General features: G+C 44.9%; 1 protein-coding gene across 1 annotated transcript; it reads right to left on the reverse strand.

Annotated features, from left to right (window-relative positions):
- Nucleotides 1-1,661: 1,661 nt before the first annotated feature.
- On the reverse strand, nucleotides 1,662-20,230 carry abcc13 (ATP-binding cassette, sub-family C (CFTR/MRP), member 13). Its single transcript, XM_065006802.1, has 20 exons — nucleotides 20,083-20,230; nucleotides 18,715-18,730; nucleotides 17,788-18,102; nucleotides 17,390-17,567; nucleotides 16,978-17,232; nucleotides 16,827-16,892; nucleotides 16,538-16,675; nucleotides 15,643-15,789; nucleotides 15,470-15,530; nucleotides 15,025-15,085; nucleotides 14,120-14,180; nucleotides 13,749-13,968; nucleotides 13,480-13,634; nucleotides 13,217-13,377; nucleotides 11,472-11,573; nucleotides 11,150-11,372; nucleotides 4,508-4,639; nucleotides 4,075-4,400; nucleotides 2,208-2,402; nucleotides 1,662-2,060 (listed from the first exon to the last, which is right to left on the reverse strand). Exons 1-20 carry the CDS (start codon nucleotides 20,228-20,230, stop codon nucleotides 1,934-1,936), a joined length of 3,087 nt encoding a protein of 1,028 aa, XP_064862874.1. The 3' UTR covers nucleotides 1,662-1,933.
- Between the last annotated feature and the right edge of the window lie 6,313 nt (nucleotides 20,231-26,543).

Genomic DNA, 26,543 nt, shown 5'->3' on the forward strand with positions numbered 1-26,543 from the left:
TGCATGTTACATGGTCTACAATGTTATATTTTATATTCCGTATAAGCATTGTCTCATGTGAGAGATTATCCACCTGGCTAAATATTGATACATGCCGTACATCTCAACTTATCCTCCGATGTCCTATGTTATTGCTTTTATATGATGGAATATATGAGAGTACTACATGTGTTTTCTTTCAAAGGTAAACACACGTGTAGCACGCTCAACCATTGAACAAGGTTTTAATAAGGGATTTGTGTATATTTCAGTGTGTATGTGTTGGATGGAGTGTTGTACATACATTAGGTTCTATAGTTTCTAGAAACACATACAGTAGATCAGTGGTACATATATGAGACTAGGTTCTGGTGATGGTGTGGTACGTTTTGGAGCCTGTGTGTGAATGTGTTGTTAAGTGGCGTGTTTTGTACTCAGCGTTGTGATGCAGTCACTGTCCTGCTAGCATGTCTACCCACAGCCAGAGATGAAAACAGAGTTTATAAAGAGCCTTGTAGAAACTGAAAGATACCTTTTTCACCCATAACTTGTTTTGTGACGAGATAACTCAATAAAAAGCTTTATGTGATTCATTGACGTCGTGTTTAATTGTGCATTTTCGATGATGAGACATGACACGCACGCACACACTGAAGAGTGTGTGTGGGTTACCCCAGTCAGCTATTAGTCGTACTTTGTTAAAGTGATTAGCCTGCCAATTAAACTTATCAGTCCTGTGCTTCAACAAGAGCACACACACTCGGAGGTTCTGGTAATTATAGATATGAGTAATCACTGCATTTTAAAGCTCAGGGTAGAATTAAGAAAATAGAACCTTCAAACATTTGATGTTCACTAGAAACACACACAACACACACACACACACACACACACAGCGATGATCAGTTACAATTGATCATGCATCGTCAGAATGAGTTCAAAAGGACACAATGCATTTTTGTATACATTGTACAGATTTTGTATAAACAGTACTGGCCAAGCCTGAATGTACCCGTAACAGTAGATACAGAGCTGGACGGATAATCCTGGTCAATAAAAGCCCTCTTCAATCAGAACAGATTTATGCCTAACCGGGAGCGAGAGAGCGAGAGATCAAACAAATTAAGAGAAGAGAGAGAGAGAGAGAGAGAGAGAGAGAGAGAGAGAGAGAGAGAGAGAGAGAGAGAGAGAGAGAGAGAAATGAAAGATAAATTAAGAGAAGGGCAGTTGGGAGGGAGAGAGAGAGAGAGAGAAATAAAAGATAAATTAAGAGAAGGGGGATGGGAGAGAGACACAGAGAGAGAGTCTGTAGTCCAGGCAGTAGTTTGTTGTGCTGGTGTCAGTCATTAAGATAAACTTGCTGTATGTATTGAGTGCTGTGCTTACTGTGCTGTATTTGTTGTACTTTTAGTATTGATCCTGTATCACCACATAGTCTGAGTACACTGGCCACAGTCCATGCGGTTCCTCTATAACTCAGTTTCACATTGACCATATTGCAAAAGCATCACAGTCACGGCAACCAGATAGCCCCATTGAGCCAAGATGGACGCTGCTGGTAGAGGATGAGTAACCTCATCACAATGTATAGCCCTTTAGGATCCTCTTACGAGGGGCACTTAACACATGGTAATATAATAATATGGTCATTTAGCAGATGCTTTTATCCAAAGTGTCCCACAACTCTGGTGTTATTATTCTGGTGTTGAAACCCACAACTCTGGTGTTATTATTCTGGTGTTATTACTCTGGTGTTGAAACCCACAACTCTGGTGTTATTACTCTGGTGTTGAAACCCACAACTCTGGTGTTATTACTCTGGTGTTATTACTCTGGTGTTGAAACCCCATGCTTCAAACAACTGAGCAAACTCAAACAGCTAGTCCAGCATCATTATGATCATGGGTAAAATTATCCTAGTTCTGTTCCTAATACCAACTTCCACCCTCATTCTTCACTCTTCTTCTGTGTCTTGGTTTCTATGTGTCTCAGAGAGCAGCTGGGAGAACAGTGCCCCCCTCTGGAGGAGAGCAGAGGCGCAGTCAAATTCAGCCACACGTCCCCCATCTAACACCAACACCCTGGAGAGGCAGGGAGAGAAGGAGGGGGAAAGAGAGATACAACTGGTCAAGCATATGGAAAAAAGTGAGCAACATTAATCTCTTCTTATAAGATGAAATGACAGAACACAAATCCCACAGAGGAACACAGATCTCAGTAACCCTCACCTGTCAGTGTGTGTGACGTTCCCAGGGTTCTGTGTTAGATACAGCCCGGTGCAGTGGGAGAAGTGTGTGTGTATGATGCTCTGGAGCAGCCTCTCAGTGTGGACGTCTACAGGGGGAACAGGGTCCTCCACTACCAGGACAACACAGCCCTTCAACAGGGCACGACACACACACAGCAGCCTCCTCTCACTGGAGCTGGAGAGGGAGTTGCAGACTGAGGTTTACGGTTGAGGTTGATTTTAGTCAGAGGAGGCTGGTGGGAGGAGCTATAGGAGGACAGGCACATTGTAATGGCTGGAATGGATTAAATGGAACTTATCAAACACATCAGACATATGGAAACCACATTTGATTCCATTCCAGCCATCACAATGAGCCTGTCCTCCTATAACTCATCCCACCAGCCTCCTCTGATTTTAGTCTACACACTTGTCAATCTGCCACATACGTTTCACATGCACACCTGTCTCTCTCTCCCACCTGTACCTATCTCTCTCTCACACCTGTACCTGTCTCTCTCTCTCTCACACCTGCACCTGTCTCTCTCTCTCACACCTGCACCTGTCTCTCTCTCACACACCTGCACCTGTCTCTCTCTCACACACCTGTACCTGTCTCTCTCTCTCTCACACCTGCATCTGTCTCTCTCTCTCCCACCTGTACCTATCTCTCTCTCACACCTGTACCTGTCTCTCTCTCTCACACACCTGTACCTGTCTCTCTCTCTCACACCTGTACCTGTCTCTCTCTCTCACACCTGTACCTGTCTCTCTCTCTCACACCTGCACCTGTCTCTCTCTCACACACCTGTACCTGTCTCTTTCTCTTTCTCTCACACCTGCACCTGTCTCTCTCTCTCACACCTGCACCGGTCTCTCTCTCACACCTGTACCTGTCTCTCTCTCTCTCTCACACACCTGTACCTGTCTCTTTCTCTTTCTCTCACACCTGTACCTGTCTCTCTCTCTCACACCTGCACCTGTCTCTCTCTCACACACCTGTACCTGTCTCTTTCTCTTTCTCTCACACCTGCACCTGTCTCTCTCTCTCACACCTGCACCGGTCTCTCTCTCACACCTGTACCTGTCTCTCTCTCTCTCTCACACACCTGCACCTGTCTCTCACACACCTGCACCTGCCTCTCTCTCTCACACCTGCACCTGTCTCTCTCTCTCACACCTGCACCTGTCTCTCACTCTCACACCTGCACCAGTCTCTCACTCTCACACCTGCACCAGTCTCTCACACACCTGCACCTGTCTCTCACTCTCACACCTGCACCTGTCTCTCTCTCACACACCTGCACCTGTCTCTCACACACCTGCACCTGCCTCTCACACACCTGCACCTGCCTCTCTCTCTCACACCTGCACCTGTCTCTCACTCTCACACCTGCACCTGTCTCTCACTCTCACACCTGCACCAGTCTCTCACTCTCACACCTGCACCAGTCTCTCTCTCATACACCTGCACCTGCCTCTCTCTCACACCTGTACCTGTCTCTCTCACACACCTGCCTCTCTCTCTCACACCTGCACCTGTCTCTCTCTCACACCTGCCTCTCTCTCACACCTGTACCTGTCTCTCTCTCACACACCTGCCTCTCTCTCACACACCTGTACCTGTCTCTCTCACACACCTGTACCTGTCTCTCTCACACACCTGCACCTCTCTCTCTCACACCTGCACCTCTCTCTCTCACACCTGCACCTCTCTCTCTCACACCTGCACCTCTCTCACTCTCACACCTGCACCTGTATCTCTCTCACACCTGCACCTGTCTCTCTCACACACCTGTACCTGTCTCTCTCACACCTGTACCTGTCTCTCTCACACCTGTACCCGTATACAGCTGTCTGATACCTACCTGAGCCCGGCCCCTCCGTGTTGTAGTGGGTAGAGGAGCTGTCCTGGCAGCAAGCTGACCCTTTCCTTCAGGTGGCATCTCTCCAGTGCCTGCCACACCTGGGCATCCCCATGGCAACCCCAGGGGTCCAGGTTGGAGCGCAGTGAACAGGAGAACAGAGTTGGAACCCGAGCTATGACCGCCAACCGGCTGCGAAGGTCATGGAGTCCCACACTAGAGATGTCCACCCCGTCAATCATCAACACGCCCCTTCGGCCCTCCACCAATCGGAAGAGAGAACTGGTTATGGCGTCCAGCTCTGCTCCCGATCTGCTCACCACACCAACCTGTAGAGTAACATAAACCTAGTAGTATATACATGTACACATTCACACACCTACAGCAAAGTACACACAAACACACACAGAGAATCAAGGCTCGCTCACACACAAACCTTCTCTCTGGTCCTGGTGCAAAAAGACAGTTCAGCGGGTGATGGGTTAAGCTCCGTCTCATAGCTCCTGAACTCCACCACTCCCTCCTTTGGCCAGCTAGGGGGTGCTCTACAGGGCACAGACCAGGGGGGCTGAGAGAAGAAGAGAAGAGAGGGAGTGATATACAGTACTTGTCAAAAGTTTGGACACACCTACTCATTCAAGGGTTTTTCTTTGTTTGTACTATTTTCTACATTGTAGAATAACAGTTAAGACATCAACTATGAAATAACACATGGAATCATGTATAACCACAAAAAGTGTTAATCAAAATATATTTTATATTTGAGATTCTTCAAAGCAGCCACCCTTTGCCTTGATGACAGCTTTGCACACTCTTGGCATTCTCTCAACCAGCTTCATGAGGTATTCACCTGGAATGCATTTCAATTCAAAGTTAATTTGTGGAATTTCTTTCCTTCGTAATGCATTTGAGCCAATCAGTTGTGTTGTGACAAGGTAGGGGTGGTATACAGAAGATAGCCCTGTTTGGTAAAAGACCAATTCCATATTATGCCAAGAACAGCTCAAATAAGCAAAGAGGAATGACAGTTCATCATTACTTTAAGACATGTAGGTCAGTAAATGCGAAAAATGTCAAGAACTTTGAACATTTCTTCAAGTGCAGTCGCAAAAACCATCAAGCGTTTATGATGAAACTGTCTCTCACGAGGACCAACACAGGAAAGGAAGACCCAGAGTTACCTCTGCTGCAGGTAGAGGATATGTCCATTAGAGCATTATGCAGCGATACACCATCCCATCTGGTTTGCGCTTAGTGGTACTATCATTTGTTTTTCAAGACGACAATGACCCAACACACTTCCAGGCTGTGTAAGGGCTATTTGACCAATACATAGAGTGATGGAGTGCTGCATCAGATGACCTGGCCTCCACAATCACCAGACCTCAACCCAGTTGAGATGGTTTGGGATGAGTTGGACCGCAGAGTGAAGGAAAAAGCAGCCAACAAGTGCTCAGCATATGTGGGAACTCCTTCAAGACTGTTGCATTTCAGGTGAAGCTGTTTGAGAGAATGCCAAGAGTATGCAAAGCTGCCATCAAGGCAAAGGGTGGCTACTTTGAAGAATCTCAAATATATTTTGATTTGTTTAACACTTTTTTGGTTACTACATGATTCCAATGTAGAAAATAGTAAAAATAAAGAAAAACCTTTGAATGAGTAGGTGTGTCCAAACTCTTGACTGGTATTGTATATCTGTATCTGTATCCTCTCTCTACTCCGTTTAATACCATAACAGTGCTGTATCTGTGTCCTCTCTACTCCGTTTAATACCATAACAGTGCTGTATCTGTGTCCTCTCTCTACTCCGTTTAATACCATAACAGTGCTGTATCTGTGTCCTCTCTCTACTCCGTTTAATACCATAACAGTGCTGTATCTGTGTCCTCTCTCTACTCCGTTTAATACCATAACAGTGCTGTATCTGTGTCCTCTCTCTACTCCGTTTAATACCATAACAGTGCTGTATCTGTGTCCTCTCTCTACTCCGTTTAATACCATAACAGTGCTGTATCTGTGTCCTCTCTCTACTCCGTTTAATACCATAACAGTGCTGTATCTGTGTCCTCTCTCTACTCCGTTTAATACCATAACAGTGCTGTATCTGTGTCCTCTCTCTACTCCGTTTAATACCATAACAGTGCTGTATCTGTGTCCTCTCTCTACTCCGTTTAATACCATAACAGTGCTGTATCTGTGTCCTCTCTCTACTCCGTTTAATACCATAACAGTGCTGTATCTGTGTCCTCTCTACTCCGTTTAATACCATAACAGTGCTGTATATGTGTCCTCTCTCTACTCCGTTTAATACCATAACAGTGATGTATCTGTGTCCTCTCTCTACTCCGTTTAATACCATAACAGTGCTGTATCTGTGTCCTCTCTCTACTCCGTTTAATACCATAACAGTGCTGTATATGTGTCCTCTCTACTCCGTTTAATACCATAACAGTGCTGTATCTGTGTCCTCTCTCTACTCCGTTTAATACCATAACAGTGCTGTATCTGTGTCCTCTCTACTCCGTTTAATACCATAACAGTGCTGTATCTGTGTCCTCTCTCTACTCCGTTTAATACCATAACAGTGCTGTATCTGTGTCCTCTCTCTACTCTGTTTAATACCACAACAGTGCTGTATCTGTGTCCTCTCTCTACTCCGTTTAATACCATAACAGTGCTGTATCTGTGTCCTCTCTCTACTCCGTTTAATACCATAACAGTGCTGTATCTGTGTCCTCTCTCTACTCCGTTTAATACCATAACAGTGCTGTATCTGTGTCCTCTCTCTACTCTGTTTAATACCATAACAGTGCTGTATCTGTGTCCTCTCTCTACTCCGTTTAATACCATAACAGTGCTGTATCTGTGTCCTCTCTACTCCGTTTAATACCATAACAGTGCTGTATCTGTGTCCCTCTCTCTACTCCGTTTAATACCATAACAGTGCTGTATCTGTGTCCTCTCTACTCCGTTTAATACCATAACAGTGCTGTATCTGTGTCCTCTCTCTACTCCGTTTAATACCATAACAGTGCTGTATCTGTGTCCTCTCTCTACTCCGTTTAATACCATAACAGTGCTGTATCTGTGTCCTCTCTCTACTCTGTTTAATACCATAACAGTGCTGTATCTGTGTCCTCTCTCTACTCCGTTTAATACCATAACAGTGCTGTATCTGTGTCTCTCTCTACTCCGTTTAATACCATAACAGTGCTGTATCTGTGTCCTCTCTACTCCGTTTAATACCATAACAGTGCTGTATCTGTGTCCTCTCTCTACTCCGTTTAATACCATAACAGTGCTGTATCTGTGTCCTCTCTCTACTCCGTTTAATACCATAACAGTGCTGTATCTGTGTCCTCTCTCTACTCCGTTTAATACCATAACAGTGCTGTATCTGTGTCCTCTCTACTCCGTTTAATACCATAACAGTGCTGTATCTGTGTCCTCTCTCTACTCCGTTTAATACCATAACAGTGCTGTATCTGTGTCCTCTCTACTCCGTTTAATACCATAACAGTGCTGTATCTGTGTCCTCTCTACTCCGTTTAATACCATAACAGTGCTGTATCTGTGTCCTCTCTCTACTCCGTTTAATACCATAACAGTGCTGTATCTGTGTCCTCTCTCTACTCCGTTTAATACCATAACAGTGCTGTATCTGTGTCCTCTCTCTACTCCGTTTAATACCATAACAGTGCTGTATCTGTGTCCTCTCTCTACTCCGTTTAATACCATAACAGTGCTGTATCTGTGTCCTCTCTCTACTCCGTTTAATACCATAACAGTGCTGTATCTGTGTCCTCTCTCTACTCCGTTTAATACCATAACAGTGCTGTATCTGTGTCCTCTCTCTACTCCGTTTAATACCATAACAGTGCTGTATCTGTGTCCTCTCTCTACTCCGTTTAATACCATAACAGTGCTGTATCTGTGTCCTCTCTACTCCGTTTAATACCATAACAGTGCTGTATCTGTGTCCTCTCTCTACTCCGTTTAATACCATAACAGTGCTGTATCTGTGTCCTCTCTCTACTCCGTTTAATACCATAACAGTGCTGTATCTGTGTCCTCTCTCTACTCCGTTTAATACCATAACAGTGCTGTATCTGTGTCCTCTCTCTACTCCGTTTAATACCATAACAGTGCTGTATCTGTGTCCTCTCTCTACTCCGTTTAATACCATAACAGTGCTGTATCTGTGTCCTCTCTCTACTCCGTTTAATACCATAACAGTGCTGTATCTGTGTCCTCTCTACTCCGTTTAATACCATAACAGTGCTGTATATGTGTCCTCTCTCTACTCCGTTTAATACCATAACAGTGATGTATCTGTGTCCTCTCTCTACTCCGTTTAATACCATAACAGTGCTGTATCTGTGTCCTCTCTCTACTCCGTTTAATACCATAACAGTGCTGTATATGTGTCCTCTCTACTCCGTTTAATACCATAACAGTGCTGTATCTGTGTCCTCTCTCTACTCCGTTTAATACCATAACAGTGCTGTATCTGTGTCCTCTCTACTCCGTTTAATACCATAACAGTGCTGTATCTGTGTCCTCTCTCTACTCCGTTTAATACCATAACAGTGCTGTATCTGTGTCCTCTCTCTACTCTGTTTAATACCACAACAGTGCTGTATCTGTGTCCTCTCTCTACTCCGTTTAATACCATAACAGTGCTGTATCTGTGTCCTCTCTCTACTCCGTTTAATACCATAACAGTGCTGTATCTGTGTCCTCTCTCTACTCCGTTTAATACCATAACAGTGCTGTATCTGTGTCCTCTCTCTACTCTGTTTAATACCATAACAGTGCTGTATCTGTGTCCTCTCTCTACTCCGTTTAATACCATAACAGTGCTGTATCTGTGTCCTCTCTACTCCGTTTAATACCATAACAGTGCTGTATCTGTGTCCTCTCTCTACTCCGTTTAATACCATAACAGTGCTGTATCTGTGTCCTCTCTACTCCGTTTAATACCATAACAGTGCTGTATCTGTGTCCTCTCTCTACTCCGTTTAATACCATAACAGTGCTGTATCTGTGTCCTCTCTACTCTGTTTAATACCATAACAGTGCTGTATCTGTGACAGTAACTGCAGCCTACCTCTTTCTCTCTCTCTACCCTGTAGCCTACCTCTTTCTCTCTCTCTACTCGGTAGCCTACCTCTTTCTCTCTCTCTACTCTGTAGCCTACCTCTCTCTCTACTCTGTAGCCTACCTCTCTCTCTACTCTGTAGCCTACCTCTCTCTCTACTCTGTAGCCTACCTCTCTCTCTACTCTGTAGCCTACCTCTCTCTCTACACTCTGTAGCCTACCTCTCTCTACACTCTGTAGCCTACCTCTCTCTCTACTCTGTAGCCTACCTCTCTCTCTACTCTGTAGCCTACCTCTCTCTCTACTCTGTAGCCTACCTCTCTCTCTACTCTGTAGCCTACCTCTCTCTCTACTCTGTAGCCTACCTCTCTCTCTCTACTCTGTAGCCTACCTCTCTCTACTCTGTAGCCTACCTCTCTCTCTACTCTGTAGCCTACTCTGTAGCCTCTCTCTACTCTGTAGCCTACCTCTCTCTCTACTCTGTAGCCTACCTCTCTCTCTACTCTGTAGCCTACCTCTCTCTCTACTCTGTAGCCTACCCTCTCTCTACTCTGTAGCCTACTCTCTCTCTACTCTGTAGCCTACCTCTCTCTCTACTCTGTAGCCTACCTCTCTCTCTACTCTGTAGCCTACCTCTCTCTCTCTACTCTGTAGCCTACCTCTCTCTCTCTACTCTGTAGCCTACCTCTCTCTACTCTGTAGCCTACCTCTCTCTCTACTCTGTAGCCTACCTCTCTCTACTCTGTAGCCTACCTCTCTCTCTACTCTGTAGCCTACCTCTCTCTACTCTGTAGCCTACCTCTCTCTCTACTCTGTAGCCTACCTCTCTCTCTACTCTGTAGCCTACCTCTCTCTCTACTCTGTAGCCTACCTCTCTCTCTACTCTGTAGCCTACCTCTCTCTCTCTACTCTGTAGCCTACCTCTCTCTCTACTCTGTAGCCTACCTCTCTCTCTACTCTGTAGCCTACCTCTCTCTCTACTCTGTAGCCTACCTCTCTCTCTACTCTGTAGCCTACCTCTCTCTCTACTCTGTAGCCTACCTCTCTCTCTACTCTGTAGCCTACCTCTCTCTCTCTACTCTGTAGCCTACCTCTCTCTCTACTCTGTAGCCTACCTCTCTCTCTCTACTCTGTAGCCTACCTCTCTCTACACTCTGCAGCCTACCTCTTTCTCTCTCTCTACCCTGTAGCCTACCTCTTTCTCTCTCTCTACTCGGTAGCCTACCTCTTTCTCTCTCTCTACTCTGTAGCCTACCTCTCTCTCTACTCTGTAGCCTACCTCTCTCTCTACTCTGTAGCCTACCTCTCTCTCTACTCTGTAGCCTACCTCTCTCTCTCTACTCTGTAGCCTACCTCTCTATCTCTACTCTGTAGCCTACCTCTCTCTACTCTGTAGCCTACCTCTCTCTCTACTCTGTAGCCTACCTCTCTCTCTACTCTGTAGCCTACCTCTCTCTCTACTCTGTAGCCTACCTCTCTCTCTCTACTCTGTAGCCTACCTCTCTCTCTACTCTGTAGCCTACCTCTCTCTACTCTGTAGCCTACCTCTCTCTCTACTCTGTAGCCTACCTCTCTCTCTACTCTGTAGCCTACCTCTCTCTCTACTCTGTAGCCTACCTCTCTCTCTACTCTGTAGCCTACCTCTCTCTCTCTACTCTGTAGCCTACCTCTCTCTCTACTCTGTAGCCTACCTCTCTCTCTACTCTGTAGCCTACCTCTCTCTCTACTCTGTAGCCTACCTCTCTCTCTACTCTGTAGCCTACCTCTCTCTCTACTCTGTAGCCTACCTCTCTCTCTACTCTGTAGCCTACCTCTCTCTCTACTCTGTAGCTTACCTCTCTCTCTACTCTGTAGCCTACCTCTCTCTCTACTCTGTAGCCTACCTCTCTCTACTCTGTAGGCTACCTCTCTCTCTACTCTGTAGCCTACCTCTCTCTCTACTCTGTAGCCTACCTCTCTCTCTACTCTGTAGCCTACCTCTCTCTCCATGTGTGCATGTTGGTCCATCTTCTGGATGGCACCAGCACTGCTCTCTACGCCACAGCTTGCTTGGACCAGGAGATGAAGAACCTCTCTCAGGCTGAGGGTGTAAGTCAGGACCAGTCCTACAGCACTGGGGTCTACCTCAGAGTCCAGTAGAGTCACAGAGACCAGGAACAGAACCAGTCCTGCAAAGGCATCCAACCACACTGATACCCACCTAGAGAGAGAGATATAACATTTTATTAACACACACTATTTCTGTGTTTGTAATATGTATGAGTTATGTGTTTGTGTGTAAAGGGTCCTGTCCTCTAACCTGTCCAATAAAATGCAGTTGTAGCGACACACCAGGTGCTCGTTGAGGGCACCATAGCAACGGGTCAAGGGGTCGTCATGACTACCACTGGTGACCTCATCCCTGTGTGACTCAGAAAGGAGGGATGAGAGAGAGGAGGCAGAGTCTGAAACCATCCTCCTCACCTGACCCGAGACTGACCTGTAGTATGACTGAGAGAGAGAGAGAGAGGATAGATAGATGGAGGAGAGAAATGGAAGAACAGAAGGTGAGTATAAGAGAAAAATGCAGTTTGCCGAGTAACATAACTCTGTCTCCATGTGTTTCTTACAGAAACTAAAGCAGATCAGTGAGTCAGTGATGTGATTCCTCCATCTAGTGGACAGGAATGTACTTACAGCATATAGACAGACGAAAGGCATCAAAAACATGTTATACCATTACATGTTATACCATACAATTACATGTAATACCATACAATTACATGTAATACCATACAATTACATGTTATACCATACAATTACATGTTATACCATTACATGTTATATCATACCATTACATTTTATATCATACCATTACATTTTATATCATACCGTTACATTTTATATCATACCGTTACATGTAATACCATACCATTACTGTAACGGCGTTCTTCGTTTGTAGAAAGAGAGTCGGACCGAAATGCAGCGTGGTGGTTACTCATGTTCTTTAATGAAGAAAACGTGATACATGAAATAACTATACAATACAACAAAACGTGAAACTTATTACAGCCTATCTGGTGAATACACAAAGACAGGAATAATCACCCACGAATTACAAAGTGAACTCAGGCTACCTAAATACGGTTCCCAATCCGAGACAACGAGAATCACCTGACTCCAATTGAGAACGGCCTCAGGCAGCCAAGCCTAACTAGACACACCCCTAATCATACACAATCCCAATGCTAAACAAACCCCAATACGAACCCAACACATAAACCCATGTCACACCCTGGCCTGACCAAAATATATAACGAAAACACAAAACATATTGACCAAGGTGTGACAATTACATGTTATACCATTACATGTTATTTTTATTTTTTATTTCACCTTTATTTAACCAGGTAGGCTAGTTGAGAACAAGTTCTCATTTGCAACTGCGACCTGGCCAAGATAAAGCGTAGCAAATCGACACATAACAACAACACGGAGTTACACATGGAATAAACAAAACATACAGTCAATAATACAGTAGAACAAATTCTACCATTACATGTTATAAATTATACCATTACATACCATTACAAATGATACCATTACATGTTATATCATACCATTACATGTTATATCATACCATTACATGTAATACCATTACATGTTATATCATACCATTACATGTTATATCATACCATTACATGTAATACCATTACATGTTATATCATACCATTACATGTTATATCATACCATTACATGTTATGTAATACCATTACATGTAATACCATTACATGTTATATCATACCATTACTTTTTATATCATACCATTACTTTTTATATCATACCATTACATTTTATACCATACCATTACATGTTATACCATACCATTACTTTTTATATCATACCATTACATGTTATACCATTACATGTTATACCATTACATGTTATACCATACCATTACATGGTATATCATTACATGTTATACCATACCATTACTTTTTACATCATACCATTACATTTTATATCATACCATTACATTTTATATCATACCATTACATGCTATACTGTACCTGTATTGTGAGGAAGAGGTAAGTCAGCACCGGAACTATCAGGATGAAGAGAGGGGAGATGTAGACAATCAGCAGCACTGTCACAAACACCTGCAGCCAACAGGAGAGCCAGGAGAGGAGGTTGGCGGGGACTAGCTCGTCAATCACGTACATCTCCTACAGAGAGAGAGACAGACAGAGATACATTTTAACCTACTTTCTATACATTTTTATTAAAAATTAGGGCAATAATGTCATTGCTTACAGATCCTCTCTCACCTGTGATAGGCTGCGCAGGACCAGAGAAGAGGGCGTGATCTGGTAGAATCTGAGAGGAAGGCGGAGCCGAGCAAAGAGCAGCTCAGAGTGGAGACTGGCAGACGCCTTCAGAGAACCACCAGTTACTGCTAATGCTACACAGCACACGGACAGAGCTGAAATACACACGCTCACGAATTAGACAGTAGGCACGCAAAACACACACACACACACACACACACACACACACACACACACACACACACACACACACACACACACACACACACCTTGCAGCAGCCCCAGTACAGCGTAGACAGATAGTCGTGAGTCTCGTAGTTCTCTCCACTCCTCCAGCCCCTGTAGTTCTTTAGCCTGTCTGGTCCACACGGCTAACAGACCGGTCTGACACACACCCACCACACAAACACACACCTGGGATAATACAGTCAACAACACCCAGCCCAAGCCACACACATGCAGATACAGCCGAATACACACACTGCTCACCTGCAGGGAGAATACACACACGATTATTCTGTCACTTTGTAAACTGCAAGGTTGGGATTAGAAGAGGAAAATACTGTGTTATAACAGCTGACCTCGGGACAGATTATATTTGTAGTCTATGTGTAGATTGATCCTAGATCTGTGTACTCACACCATGTTTGGGCAGATGTACAGTGTTTGCTTCTGTCTCTCTCAAGGTCTCATTACTGCACCTGTTAATGAGAGGGGACATTTTATGTATTTGTGTGTGTGTGTGTGTGTGTGTGTGTGTGTGTGTGTGTGTGTGTGTGTGTGTGTGTGTGTGTGTGTGTGTGTGTGTGTGTGTGTGTATGTGTGTGTGTGTGTGAGAGAGAGAGAGAGATGGATTGGGGGAAGGGTTAGTGAAGGAAAAGATGTATGTGTGTATGTCTATGTCTCAGCATGCATGACCACAGATCAGATATGATGAGAGGGAAGTAATACAGGGAGGACCAAGTCAGGGCTCTGCTCTGTGTGTCTAATGCTCTTATCTCTGTGAGGGGGTTAATGTTGTGGATTAGAAAGCTTTGTAATTTAGCCTTTCTAACCCCCTCAAACACGCCATGACTCGCGTGCACACACGCACACGCACACACACACACACACACACACACACACGCCTCTCATCTATCTTAGCCTCTGCACAAACCTCCACTCCCTTTCCACTCTCTCACACACACCAACCTCAACCCATCTCACCCTCATCTTTGTACTCACCTCAACCCGACCTTGCTGGCATAATCTAACATTTTCCCCTGCATAAACCCACCCCTACCCCTATCTGACCAATCAGACCAGCACAGATGAGAGACCCTTGTCCAATCAGAGGGCAGAGATTAGTTTGGGGATGAGCCTCGGTCAGTCCCTTGATGTCGCATGGCCAGAGAAACAGAGTCATCTGTGTGTGTGTGTGTGTGTGTGTAATCCAAGCCTTCTCATTATTGTGTAAGCAGGTTAGGTAATAACATAACACACAATAGCTTAGGGATGACAGGGGACATGCTTTCTAGTTAATAAACAGAAAAAACACACACACACCGATCTGAGTGCTCCTCGAGACAGCTTTTCTTGACCCCATTTTCTGAAAGAGTGCCATTCTCTGAAAAAGAGATTCATAAAGATTTAGAAAAAGGATTCCGGTACACACACAGAGGGTAGAGGGTTGGATCAGGTCAGATTTGTACAGTATCATGCTAATGCTAGGTAAGTGTGTGTGTGTGTGTGTTACACACTACACAGGTATGCTCCCGAGTGGCGCGGGAACTGCATCTCAGTGCTAGAGGCGTCACTACAGAACCTGGTTCGATTCCGGGCTGTATCACAATCGGCCGTGATTGAGAGTCCTATAGAGCAGCCACAATTTGCCCAGCGTCATCCGGGTATGGGTTTGGCTGGGGTAGGCCGTCATTGTAAATAAGAATTTATTCTTAACTGACTTGCCTAGTTAAATAAATGTTCAAAATAAATACCTGTAGTTAGTTACCTGTGTGAGAGACTTCCTGTGAGAAGAGGAAGTGGTCCAGATGACAGAGGGAGTGCCAGGTCTGTCAATCAAAAAGAAAGAGAGCGGGGTTAGGCAGAAGCCTTTACTGTGTGTGTGTGTGTGTGTGTGTGTGTGTGTGTGTGTGTGTGTGTGTGTGTGTGTGTGTGTGCTACCTGTGTGAGGTGCAGTGCCAGGGAGGGCAGTAGGTTAAAAGGTGAGCGTAGCAGTGTGAACAGACACACACATGTGAACACCTGAGACGCTGTCAGAACGTTACCATCATCCACCAGCACATACACACCCAAACTGGACACACACACCTGTAGAGACACAGAAAGGGGAGTGTGTGTGTGTTAGTACATGTTAATCATCCATCACCATCTATCAGTCCTCATATACAGTATCCATCAGTCCACAATAACAATCACAGACCAAACTATCCGATCCCAGATCCATTCATCGATAATCACTGATCCTCATCTGTGATCCGGTCAGATTAGGGTTGATCTCTGCACATTATTGAAACATCTAATATCCTTTCCAGTGCTGTATGTGCGTGTTAGGTTTGTCTCTCCAGGGCTCAGGTAGGCGGACACCAGTCTGGACAGAAAGCTGTGATTGGATGCTGATTGGATCCCTCAGATTGCATATCAGCTTCTGGGTCAGAGAGGTGGTAGGAAGATTACGACCGAAAAATGAAACGCACGCAATGTCCCAGACTGTCCACAACGCTGAGTCTGTATTAGTGATCAGCTTAGGACAGGGCTAAGCAACTACCCTCTCTATCTGGCCAGAGGGACCATGGGACTCACTAAAGTAGGGGGCTTTTTAAACACAAATCCCAATTCATTAACAAGGCTTATGTAGGTCTACTTTCTCATCAGTGTTGATGATATTGACACTTTTGTACTGTTTAGTGACTGAACTAGGCAGCCTTGGTCCTGGAGAGCTACAGAGTCTCAGCTGGTGTCCCAGTCCAACACTGACCTTCAAACTCTACTGCACCTGTCTGTTAGGGTATTTCTGAGGGAGAGAGATGTCAAGAGAGGTCAGCGGTCAAAGACGGACCAGGAAAGGCACGCAGACGCGGTCCAATAGGGAGAAGGCCGTCAGGAATCCCAGAATCCTCAGCGTCTCCAGCTCCTTCTCTCTGGCAATGCCCACTCTGCACTGGAACCACGCCTCCAAGACCAACAACTTCACCGTCTAGAAGGATAGAGGGAGGAAGATAGAGAGGAAGTAGGAATAGAGAGAGTTGAGTACAACAGGTATTAGATCACTTAGAAAAAGAGAAAGAGACAGGAGCCAAGGAGTCTTGAGGTTACTAAGAAATTGAAAAAGAGTGTGAGAAACAGACTTTGATTCCGTTCAGCATCTCCTGCACGAGCTGCTGTCTTTCTCCCCTCACGCTCTCCTGGCTTCTCTGAGGGGGAAAAGACATTGTTATACACATACACAGGTCTGCGCCACGCAGCCACACACACCCACAAACACACTCTCTCTGTTACCTGTAATAGTCTTGCCCTGCGTTGTACAGCAGAGGTGAGCGGTACCAGCAGTAACAATACAGCCAGTCCCGCCAGAGAAGAGGGACCCAGCTCTCTCCACAGCAGACACACACACACTGTCCCCTGCACCCAGGAAGACCACAGGGCAGACAGGGAGACTGGGAGCTCTGCTAACCGTCCAACGTCAGCCCGGAGTGGGGTTAACGATGGGGCAGGGGAGGGTAGACACCCAGGAATACTGCACCGGGACAGGGCCTACAGTAGAAAAGGGAGAGGAAAGAGAGAGGAAGGGTGGAGAGGTGAAGGGAAGGAGGGGGGGGGGTGTAAGGACAAGGAAGGCAAGCATTTAACAGTGTTCTTTTATTTTCTTGAATGTATGTTCACTGAGAGAGAGAGGGGGATGTCTCTGTACCTGTTTATACAAGGCTCCAGTCAGTGCTGTCTGAACTCTGACCTCAGTCATCCTGCTGTGACGCTCACACACCTGCTGGACCAGGGCGTGGCACACTACAGTAGCCAATAGTGCCAGGGCATGGGTAAGCCCAGACCAATCAAAGACAGGCTGGTTCTCACAGTAGAGAATACCACACCTGGGGGACAGGTGAGGCAGTGCAGTGTAAGGAAGAGGGTATCTATCACCTGTGTATATTCTTGCTGAATCTAGACGTTCTGTGCTCTTACACTTTTATAAATGCTTTATTACATTTTTGACAGATTCCTTCAGCAATATGGGAACAATATGCATTTGAAGATAATGCCACAGGAAAAGCGTACTTGGGTGTGTCAATGAGTGTGTTTATGTGTGTGTACCTGAGGGCCTGAGGGGGCAGGAGGGCCAGTAGGTCAGAGGTCATCCTCAGCAGGGTCACCTGGAGCAGGGAGGGGCGGAGCCACCCATACAGATGACACAGCAGGGCGGGGCCAGACAGGTGAACACCTGGGTGGGAGGTGTTTCCACCCAGTGACTCCTCCTCTCCTGACTCTTGGCTATGACTCCGTCCCTCTGTCGTCCGGTGCTGCTGCTGCTGCTGGAGGGCTGAGCATAAACTCTGGGCTGAGTCCTCATCGCCAAGGCAACACAGGTCCGACAGCTGTAGCCCCCTCCTATGGCCCGCTGACACGACTCTGACAGCAACCACAGCACAAAGGACATCATCAATCAAAAAATCTGCCAGTTATGTAACATACATCAGATACATTATGTTCAATGATAATGATGCATCTAATGTGAAAATGTTAATATTGTTACCTGTAAATCCACCAGTAGGACAAACGGCTGAGAAAGGAAACATCCCTCTCCAGAGGCTTCTGTCCCATGCAGAGAGGGAGGAGAGGAAAAAAGAGAGTGGCAAACTCATTCAACTTTAACATGACCTACTCTTCTTTTGTTTTCTTTCATTTTGGGTAAAGGGAATAAACAATGAGTCTTTAATACATTGTATTATTATAGGCTATAGCTTCTGCTTTTATTGATTGCTGTATACATCAAATGTATCATAATTAACACATTGTTTCATTTCTGCGGAGATCAGCTGTGGACAGTCTGTCAGTCTTTAAAAAAAAAATGTTTATGAACCATCCTTTTAAAAGCTGTGACCTCTTAATTAAAGCTTAGGCTACTTGTATATGGCCTCCCTCGTCGGTAGCGAAAACTCCGAACAGACACTATAAACTCCACAGAAACAAGAAAAGAACAAGAAAAGAAAGAACATAAAAATAGAAAAAAATGGAACTCACCTGTTTTCCGCCCCATCTGGCGGAGAGACGGAGAGACATACCCGGGGAGGGACGCACACGCCAGTTTGGCCCCGAGAGAGGGAATGGAGTGGAAGAGGATGGAGGGGACAATAGCTCGCGGGGTGAATGGCCTAATGTACTAGTATGTCCACATCTGCACGCGGCCACAGCAGCAGACTGACAGCAGCACGCGACATTAGGCTATGATCTGGTCCATTTCATAACAGAAAACAACCTGAAAGCACGATATAAGCCCCAATTTGTCAATTTACGCCTGGTGACCTCTTTTCTTTGTTGTTTGCCTTTGCAGTTTTTAAATATCCGTTCCCATTGTCGTTGCATGGCTATGACTGAGTGAATGAATTGATGGATGTTGAAGGAGCGTAAAGCGTGTTGTAGAATCCCGCTGATGGCCTGCGGGAGAGGTGCGCGGCTAGGGGCGTGTTTTATGGCTGTCAAAATTCTGACGGAGTTCATGGGCTGCGTTTACTTAGGCAACCCAATTCTGATATTTTTACCAATTACATCAGAAATGTTTCAGTGCTGATCTGATTGGTCAAAATACTAATTAGTGGGAAAAAATATCAGAATTGTGCTGCCTATTAAGACCGAGCTCATAAAAACGGTTTCCATTAGACAACACAGCCACAAAGACAGATTCCACAGCCACAAAGTAAAAATTGGCACACACAAAAAGGGCTTAATTTAATGCAGGGCTGCCAACCTTTGAAGGATGGTGGGAGTGAGATTTTGCCCAGATGGGGTCTGGGGGTCCTCCCCCAAGAACATTTTACTGTTTTAAACCAAATGTCCTGTAATTCAATGTATTTTGGCATGGCTTCTGACCAGGGTGAAAAACACACAGGTCAGGTGTATTCAGAAGGCTTTGAACATTAAATGAACACTCAAATTTGACGACATTGTTGTTTTGAGATTTTTGGTGGGTAAACATTTTTGTAACATATTTTCTCAGTGATGACATCACAGCTATCACAAGCTGACAGAGTGTTTAGTTCATTACCATGTGCAGCTCGCCACATCTATCTTGTAAAGATAAATTGACAGTTAATTGGATAATCACGGCTGAATGAGATGGCACAGAATCGCAAACATTGTTAATCTCCAATCAACATTAAAGAACCCTAAACTGAAGAAGTGTCTCTCTCACCGTCTCTCTAATAAGAGTACAAACTCCATAACTTCACCTACTTAATCAGTGTATAAATTCCAGAGTCATCAACCTCTAATTCATGGTCTTTCAGAGTCGGATTGAGTAAAACATCCGAAGATATTGATCCAACACATACGGACGCACCTGGCCCATCCGTGCGGCCCCGTTTACAGAGAGAAAGATATCCCCAAGCTCACCTGGGTGATTATGCTGTTGAATATCTCCCTCACCAGGAACAACGCCTATCCACAACTCAGGCACCTCCATCATTAGGATGAAGGCGTAGTCGAGCGGACATTCGATCAGAGAGGAGTGATACCAGCTCCAGATATAGTGCCCACTCATCGGTGAGCTGCTTCCCAGATCTATCCCACTTCCAAGCAGCTATGTGGAGGAAGGAATGAAGCTCATAGAGTTTAATGACCTACAATGTCAGCTAGAGCAAGATCACAACGCCGACGTAGAGTGTTGATGCATAGCAGCCCGAAGCCAGTGAAGCTCAGCGACAACAGGAAGAAGCTCAGCATCGACAGCAGGAAGCTCCCCGGGCCCGAGGAGCATCTACAGAAGGTATCTAATGAGCTAGATCTAGCCAAGCTTGTCACGTCTTTTCTTAAAGAAAGAGATGAAGGTGTTGATGCAGCCAGAACCCAGGTGACTCAGTCAGAGGAGAGGAGCCCCTCGCCAGCGCCGTCTGATGAATTATGTGACAGCTTTGAGTCTATCCCACTGACACAACCACACCACGCCAACCTAGGAGAAAGAGGCGGAGCCTCACATCATCTCAATCTCTGCGTTGCGCCAAAGAAGCAGCTGTCGATGCCACGCTTGGAGCTGTGTACTGCACTCACTGGGGCTGAGCTGGCCAGTGTCCCTCAAGGAGAAACTCATCCTGCCTATCGGACAAGTCATCCTCTGGGCCGATTCCACCACAGTTCTTCATTGGCTCAAGTCAGAATCTTGTTTTTGTAGGAACTCATGTTACATAGATTCAGTACCTTACAGATGTAGTCAACTGGAGGTATGTGGATACCGTGAACAAGCCGGCAGATGACATCACTCTGGGCATGACCTTGAAAGAGCTGGCCCAACCACATCGATGGCACCAAGTCCATGAGGTCTTCCAACACTCAGAAGATTAGTGGCCTTCAATGCCTTCTGCTGACCCGGAGCATGATGACAGCGAACTAGAGAAATTAGCCTTCTGCGGACATGTGTCTGTCAGTTCCAGTCCTCAGTTCCCAGATATCAGCAGTTCTGATCATGAAGGCAGCAACTAGATCCTTACACAGGGCGGCCGATCCACGCTCCAGTTCACCCAGCGATGCAGTTGACTACATAGCCGCAGCGAACCAAGCAGGCTCAGATGGAATCATTTCCTGAAGAGGTCAACGCTATCATGTCAAACCAGTCTATACCTTCTAACAGTCATCTGGGTCCCTTGTCTCCTGAGTATGATAAGGATTCAGGACTCCCTAGAGTTGGCGGTAGACTGCGAAGAGCACAGCACCTGGAGATGAATGCTATGCACCCCATCGTATTGCAGTTGCATCTACTGCTGACCAAGCTACTCATTCAAGATTTTGATGAGACTCTCCTCCATCCCGGCCCAGAGAGGGTTCTGGTGGAACTGCGCTGTAGATATTGGATTCTGTGGGAAAGTGAAGCCATCCGAAAGTTTCAGCACACCTGTTTGCAATGCCAAAGATGGTGCGCCAAACCTGAAGTTCCAAAGATGACCTACCTCCTGCTCTTCTGTGACTGTACAAGCCACCTTTGTCGCAGACCCAGATCCCGGCACACCGAGCCGCCTACTTATGGGATGCTATGACTCTTCTCTTCCTCAGGTTTTCTATGACTCCAGTAACATGAAAGAGAAACACCGCTGGAGGCATAGCCAAGTCCTTGCCGATCACTTTTGGTCGGAGTTCATTACTTGCCAAGTCTACAGGAAAGACAGAAGTGGAGGAAGGATGGAAGAGAAATTACTATGGATCAAGTGTTTCTCATCATGGACCCTCAGCTCCCTTGAGCTCTCTGGTCTGTTGGGATAACGACTCATGCTTACCCCGGAGCTGATGGACATATTAGGACTGCTGCTATCCTGAGTAAGTGTCTCTCTCACCATCTCTCTAATAGGAGTACAATATCCATAACTGTACGGAATGATGCTTGAGAAGAGAAGCAGGTACGGGGAGTTGACATTTAATTTGGAACGGACATGCAACAGGACAGGAACAGCGTCAGAACTGGGAAACACAAAGAGAGACGACAATCAATCCCGAAGCAGGGAACAGAGCTAGGAAACAGACAGATATAGGGAAGGAAATTACACAAGTAATTGAGTCCACGTGAGTCCAATGAGCGCTGATGCGCGTGACAGGGAAAGGCAGGTGTGCGTACTGAAGGTGGCTTGAGTGTGTAATGTTGGGGAGTCTGGCGCCCTCGAGTGCCAGAGGGAGGAAGAGCGAGAGCAGGTGTGACAATAACTTCACCTACTCAATCACTGTATACATTCCAGAGGCATCATCCTCTAATTCAGTTTGACACTTTATTCAGACAGCAATGGAATTGGATGGGCAGACAGGCAAATGGGAGAAACAGTGGGAAGGTCAGTGGGAATGCTCTGCACAGGAAATACTAATATTAATGGCTGATGGCAGTGGGTCTCATTGTCCATAGACAGCTTTCAAGGTAAGGACTCAAATGTGTTGTATTTTGTCATTTTTGTCAACTATCTCTTTCAAACAGGTCTGGAAGAAAATTCTGCTAGCTCTCCAGGAGGGTTGGCCAAACCTGATCTGTGTTTCCCAAGTGCTGGGTGTTTGAAAATGTTCTTGTTATAACAATTAATTTCTCAAAATCATTCAACGTTCAAGGGCGGCAGGGTAGCCTAGTGGTTAGAGCGTTGGACCAACCCTCCTGCAACTGGAAGGTTGCAGGAGGGTTGGCCAAACCTGATCTGTGTTTCCCAAGTGCTGGGTGTTTGAAAATGTTCTTGTTATAACAATTAATTTATCAAAATCACTCAACGTTCAAGGGCGGCAGGGTAGCCTAGTGGTTAGAGCGTTGGACTAGTAACTGGAAGGTTGCAAGTTCAAACCCCCGAGCTGACAAGGTACAGGTCTGGAAGAAAATTCTGCTAGCTCTCCAGGAGGGTTGGCCAAACCTGATCTGTGTTTCCCAAGTGCTGGGTGTTTGAAAATGTTCTTGTTATAACAATTAATTTCTCAAAATCAATCAACGTTCAATGGGAAGCAGGGTAGCCTAGTGGTTAGAGCGTTGGACTAGTAACTGGAAGGTTGCTAGTTCAAACCCCCGAGCTGTCGTTCTGCCCCTGTTCCTAGGCTGTCATTGAAAATAAGAATTTGTTCTTAACTGACTTGCCTAGTTAAATGAAGGTCAAATAAAAAAAAAACACTCCTGTGGTTTATGCCTACTAGTGGCCACATAGAAAAAATATGATGTGTTTATGAGTTGTGAGTCCCTCTACCATCATGTGCACAGTACTTAAATCTCAAAAATTACATTCTAGCCCTGGAGCATTTAATAGCCATTGCTCATTTGTAGGACTTATTTAAAACCGTCCACGAATGGCTGCAAAACTACATAGCCTTATATAATTCATTTTCAAAGACACAAGTAGGCATATCAGACACTGGGTAAATTGGAGAGAAGTGGAATAATAAAATACTGTAAATGTGGGGAATAACGGTAGGGTTCTTGCTGGCAAGCACGAAAATTTCCCTTTATTTGAACCCTTTGTTAATAATGAGAATTGTACAACTGATCAGACTTAATAAAGTAAATTGATAATACAATCTCCTGAAGACAAGATTACATAAATCTTCCCCTACACCTAACCAAATGATTTGTATATTTATTGTCCCACTTCTAGAATGAAATTTAGACTTTTGGGTTCACAATATGTTTGACAAATTATTTCCATAGTCACAAATAAGGTCATCCTACCAAACTTCGCTGCTGTCTGCTGCCTTTTCATTGTCACAGCCTAAAAACCAATCTCGAAACGAGGGGACTAATGCGAGCGTGGATTAAATCGACTTTTGTACATGCTGTCAAAAGGCTGCATTCTGCAATAGGGACGGGAGTAACAGCAACCTAATTTTGTTGACAACATTGTACATAAAACAACGCTACCGTGCTGCTCTTTTTACGGTCTTATAAACTCTCTCTCCATTCAGTTCCACTCTAATCTTGAGGGGCCTTTCTTTAAAATGTGCATCCAATTTCCTTGATCCCTTACATAACTACACCAATCACAGTGTTGTGGCAAGACAGGACAATAATAGAGGTTTCGTGCGTGATGTTAAATTGCTGTTGCAGATGCTCCGAATTGAAAACGATTTGGAGCACAGTTCAAAGGTTACCGCACTATATGCAATGGACTAATTAGAAAAATAAAAGCAGTAATTTCCAACGCGTCAGATATAAGAGGTGTGGCGTGTGAGCGTGAGAAGAGGGTCAAATGCGTGTGCTTCATGGACAATGCGTGAGAGTTGGCAGCTCTGTTAAGGTTTAGGCATCAGGTTAGCAGTGTGGTTAAGGTTAGGTTTAGTTTTCAAATCAGATTTTATGAAGATAAATTGTATAAATGGGTAGGTTTAGCCATAATTATGACGTTGTGGCTGTGTTAACAAGTGACAACCCATTGAGACCGTGGCTAGCCAGCTGTGCATACTGGTGGGATGGGGGTGGGGGAGAGAGATAAACTGAATAAAGTAGGTTAGTAATCAAAATTTACATTGAAAGTCCGTTTTCTTTTTGGTCAGTTGGATAAAAAAAAACATGGTATCTCTTTTGAAGTCAAGAGACATTTTTATGGGGCAGTGTCTCTGCTTCTTTGTGAATTTCCCAAATGACCATATGGACAAAATGCAGTCAGTGCCCAATGAAAATAACTGTCAATTTAATTAATCCTACGCATGGGTGATTTTCAACAATCAAGTAAGAATAGCCTAAATGGGACTTTATGTAAACAGTTTCTCAGAATTGAGATGAGGTTAATCAATGTTGTTAAAAAGCTGCAGGAAAAACAACAACTTGTATCTAAAGCATGCAAAACTTTTGATATGCCAAGAGGTCTGGACCATTATGGCACAGGCTGTTGAGCACTTGGCCTGTAGGTTCATTATCTGCAGGCTCCTTATGAAATAGATCTACCTGCAGATTCACTTTTCTCTCTATGGCAGTGGTTCCCAAACTAGGGGTCGTGACACCTTGTGGGTCACCTGATATGAAAATGGGGTCGCTTGAGAATTTCCAAAATACTGAGAAAAAAATATGTATATACAAAAAAATATAATATCGTTTCTGTATTCCAAATAGATTGTAATGTGGTTAACCTTAAAAATCTAAAAGAAAATTATTGAAATTGAAAAGAAAAAAAGTCAACCAGAGAGCGCCCTTAGATCATGTTAAAAGGTAGCACTTGACCATTGCAATTGAATAATTCCCATGGTGAATGGCTAGGCCTGCTATCCTATGGAACCACACACTATTGCAGAGACTTTGATATAGCCTACCGGCCGCAATTGATATGGTGAAAACAATGTGTTGGGAGGCAGAGGCACAGAAACTCGCATTAATACCTTTGTCAGATAACACTGTTAACTGAAGAATTCATGCTAGCAATCAAGAGTAAATTCTGACTGAATGACTCAAAAACTCCCCAGCTTATGCTCTCCCAATGGACGTTAGCTGTGAGGGCCGAGATGCCCATGCATTGACTTTTGTTCACTATACATGTCGGTGGGATGCTATTCACGAGGACATATTGTTCTGTCTCACGATCCCCGAGCATCAAACGGCACAGGGGATGTTCATTGTGCTGCATGACTATATTGACGAAAAACTGATGTGTCACTGCGGAGGAGTTTTGGTTCCTGACTCAAAGGGAATAATACCCTTCTGCATTCAAAACAACTAGGAACTCGAACTGGGAACTCAGAAATCTCTGACTTCCGACTTCAGTTTATTCAAGACAACTGGGAACTCTGAACAAAACGAGCTATGATAGGGCAAAAATAGTTTTGAACGGTCATCCAACAAGGAATTCCAATTCCCAGAACTCTGACCTCTTTCCAGCGCTCTGACTTTCTGACCTGATGTCATGATTTGACCTAGTATTTTTCAGAGTTCCCAGTTGTCTTAGGAAGAGCACCATCAGTTCTCTCGTCTGCATTAAAACAAAATATCGATCCAGGTTGAATGTTGGTGGAGTGGAAGGGTGTGAAAGATGGCGGAAGTGTATGCTGAGTTCTAATGAAGCAGCGCTTCAAGTAAATTCAATTGTGTAATTCATTCAATTGTGTGATTGCCAATATACCATAGAAGAAGAAGAAGAAAATTGTATGTGACAGCAGAGATGAGGCGCGCTCTGTCCACCACTCCTCCCATCTCATTAGTGTTAGTGAGATAAGACACATTATGTCAAACTAATTTGCAATTGACTGTCATAGACGAGGGATGCAATGTCGGAAGCATTGTGCGATTCTCTTGGCGCGGGTACAGTTGGTGAGAATGAGTGGACGATGGTGAAGAAGAGTGGAGTAAAGTTGAAAATGAAGAGCAGTTTATGGTTGGAGTGAGATTCACGATTCACGTTTTTTGGGGGTGACCCGTTTGCGGTCTCGAA

This window comes from Oncorhynchus nerka, linkage group LG22, assembly GCF_034236695.1.
Source record: "Oncorhynchus nerka isolate Pitt River linkage group LG22, Oner_Uvic_2.0, whole genome shotgun sequence".
Taxonomy (NCBI): Eukaryota; Metazoa; Chordata; class Actinopteri; order Salmoniformes; family Salmonidae; genus Oncorhynchus; species Oncorhynchus nerka.

Excerpts from the sequence above, each read along its gene's own strand:
- abcc13 (XM_065006802.1), bottom strand. The coding sequence starts at position 20,230 with ATGAGTGGGCACTATATCTGGAGCTGGTATCACTCCTCTCTGATCGAA. Across the intron at positions 15,790-16,537 it reads GCGTCTGCGTGCCTTTCCTG|GTGTGTGTGTCCAGTTTGGG; the intron begins GTCCGTCTTTGA and ends GTGTCTCTACAG. Across the intron at positions 13,378-13,479 it reads TCCTGCGCAGCCTATCACAG|GAGATGTACGTGATTGACGA; the intron begins GTGAGAGAGGAT and ends CTCTCTCTGTAG.